This window comes from Cucurbita moschata, unplaced genomic scaffold (assembly GCF_002738365.1).
Source record: "Cucurbita moschata cultivar Rifu unplaced genomic scaffold, Cmos_1.0 Cmo_Scf00029, whole genome shotgun sequence".
NCBI lineage: Eukaryota > Viridiplantae > Streptophyta > Magnoliopsida > Cucurbitales > Cucurbitaceae > Cucurbita > Cucurbita moschata.
The window spans coordinates 2,431,294-2,432,861 of record NW_019268545.1 but is presented as its reverse complement, the minus strand read 5'-3'; the positions used below and the strand labels follow the sequence as shown (position 1 = coordinate 2,432,861).

Genomic DNA, 1,568 nt, shown 5'->3' with positions numbered 1-1,568 from the left:
TAATACTAGTAGGAATCACTAGAACGTTCTAGCATGCGAGAGTCCTTACCTTAAGTGATTAGAAAATGCATGTTAAGGACTTTGGAGGGGCATTTTTGGATGAGTGTGTACTGTATGTATGTTATGGTAAAATTACCATTATACCCCTATGTTGAGATTTTCGAGAACCCTGATGTTTTATCTATTATGCGGGCTATAAAAAGAATATGCATGATGTAAGAAATTATAAAAATGCCCCTATGATGAGATTTGTGATAAATATTGTCTTACAATCGGAGTTCAGTTCGGTTTGATATTAATTGCAAGCGTTTAGTACTTTAAAAGGGAAATCAATTCTTTACCAAACTAAAACAAAGAATTAAAACATATTATGGATCCAACAATGGTTAACATTCATATAATTAACCAAATTATTGATAAATCTAAAGGTGAAGAGTGATATAAAATGTATGTATCTATCTTGATTCTTTGTTTTTTTGTTTCTTGGAATGTGTGTAGGTACCATTTAATAAGGAATAATAACATCTGCCAGTCCTTCCCTCTTGAATTGGCAAAAAGGAACTTCACTGCCATGCTTAACTTTCCTAATTGTGTTGGCTAAGTAATATCCAAATATGGCTCCACACATCTCCTTGTTAGTACACCTGATACCTCATAAAACCCTTTCTTTTCTTTCCTTCTCTTCTTAAACCCCTTCTCCTTTCATATACATTGTTCTAATTTTCAGGATTTTGAAGAAAAGTTCGAGCCATGGAGGGTGGGAAGATTATTGCGAACGATCAAGAACAAGAACAGGAACAAGAACGACGATGGAGTTTCGTCGTAAAAGACGAAACTTTTTCGTGCAATCAATTTCAATGGCCTGCAAAGAATTATTCTTGTAATTTTTGCAAGAGGGAATTCAAGTCAGCTCAAGCTCTTGGTGGGCATATGAATGTTCATAGAAGGGATAGGGCAAGAATGAGGCTTTTGCCTTCATGGATGGCTGATAATTCTTACCCTAACCCTAATTCTTGCTTCACTTTCAAATTGAATTCCAACAACTCTTTGTGTTCCAATACTCAAGAAGAGAAGAAAGCTTTTGGGAGTTGTTCATGGAACAATTACAAGCCCTCATTCAGCTCTCAAGATGATCATGATGATGTTCTTCATGTTTTGAAGAAGAAAAAGAAGAAAAATTTAGTGAATTTAGAGCTCAAAATGGGGAATTTGGAAGATGATTCTTCAAATGAAGATCTTGATTTGGAGCTTCATCTTTGATTTGTGTTTCTATCTATAAACCCTTTTCTTTTGTTTATGAGTGTTTGATTTTATTTTATGGGAACTTCCACTGTTATTCAGCTGTCACCTGTGTTTTATTTTGACTCTAAAATGGAAAATATTGTGAAGTGTTTTCACTTTCATTTCCTCTCCTTGTTTCTCATAAAATAAACAAAGGGTTTCTTTTTTCATCTTCTTATCATATCATTTAACATGAATTTGCATGAGACAGCTTCAATTTTTTTTCATTTTTCTCTACTTTTTTTTCGTAATGTAATGATCAGTCATGATTCATTCTTTTAAGATAT

General features: G+C 33.4%; 1 protein-coding gene across 1 annotated transcript; it reads left to right on the top strand.

Annotated features, from left to right (window-relative positions):
- The first annotated feature begins 750 nt into the window (after positions 1-750).
- On the top strand, positions 751-1,260 carry LOC111463985 (zinc finger protein 11-like). Its single transcript, XM_023108023.1, has one exon. The coding sequence runs from the start codon at positions 751-753 to the stop codon at positions 1,258-1,260; it is 510 nt and encodes a 169-aa protein (XP_022963791.1).
- The last annotated feature ends 308 nt before the right edge of the window (positions 1,261-1,568 follow it).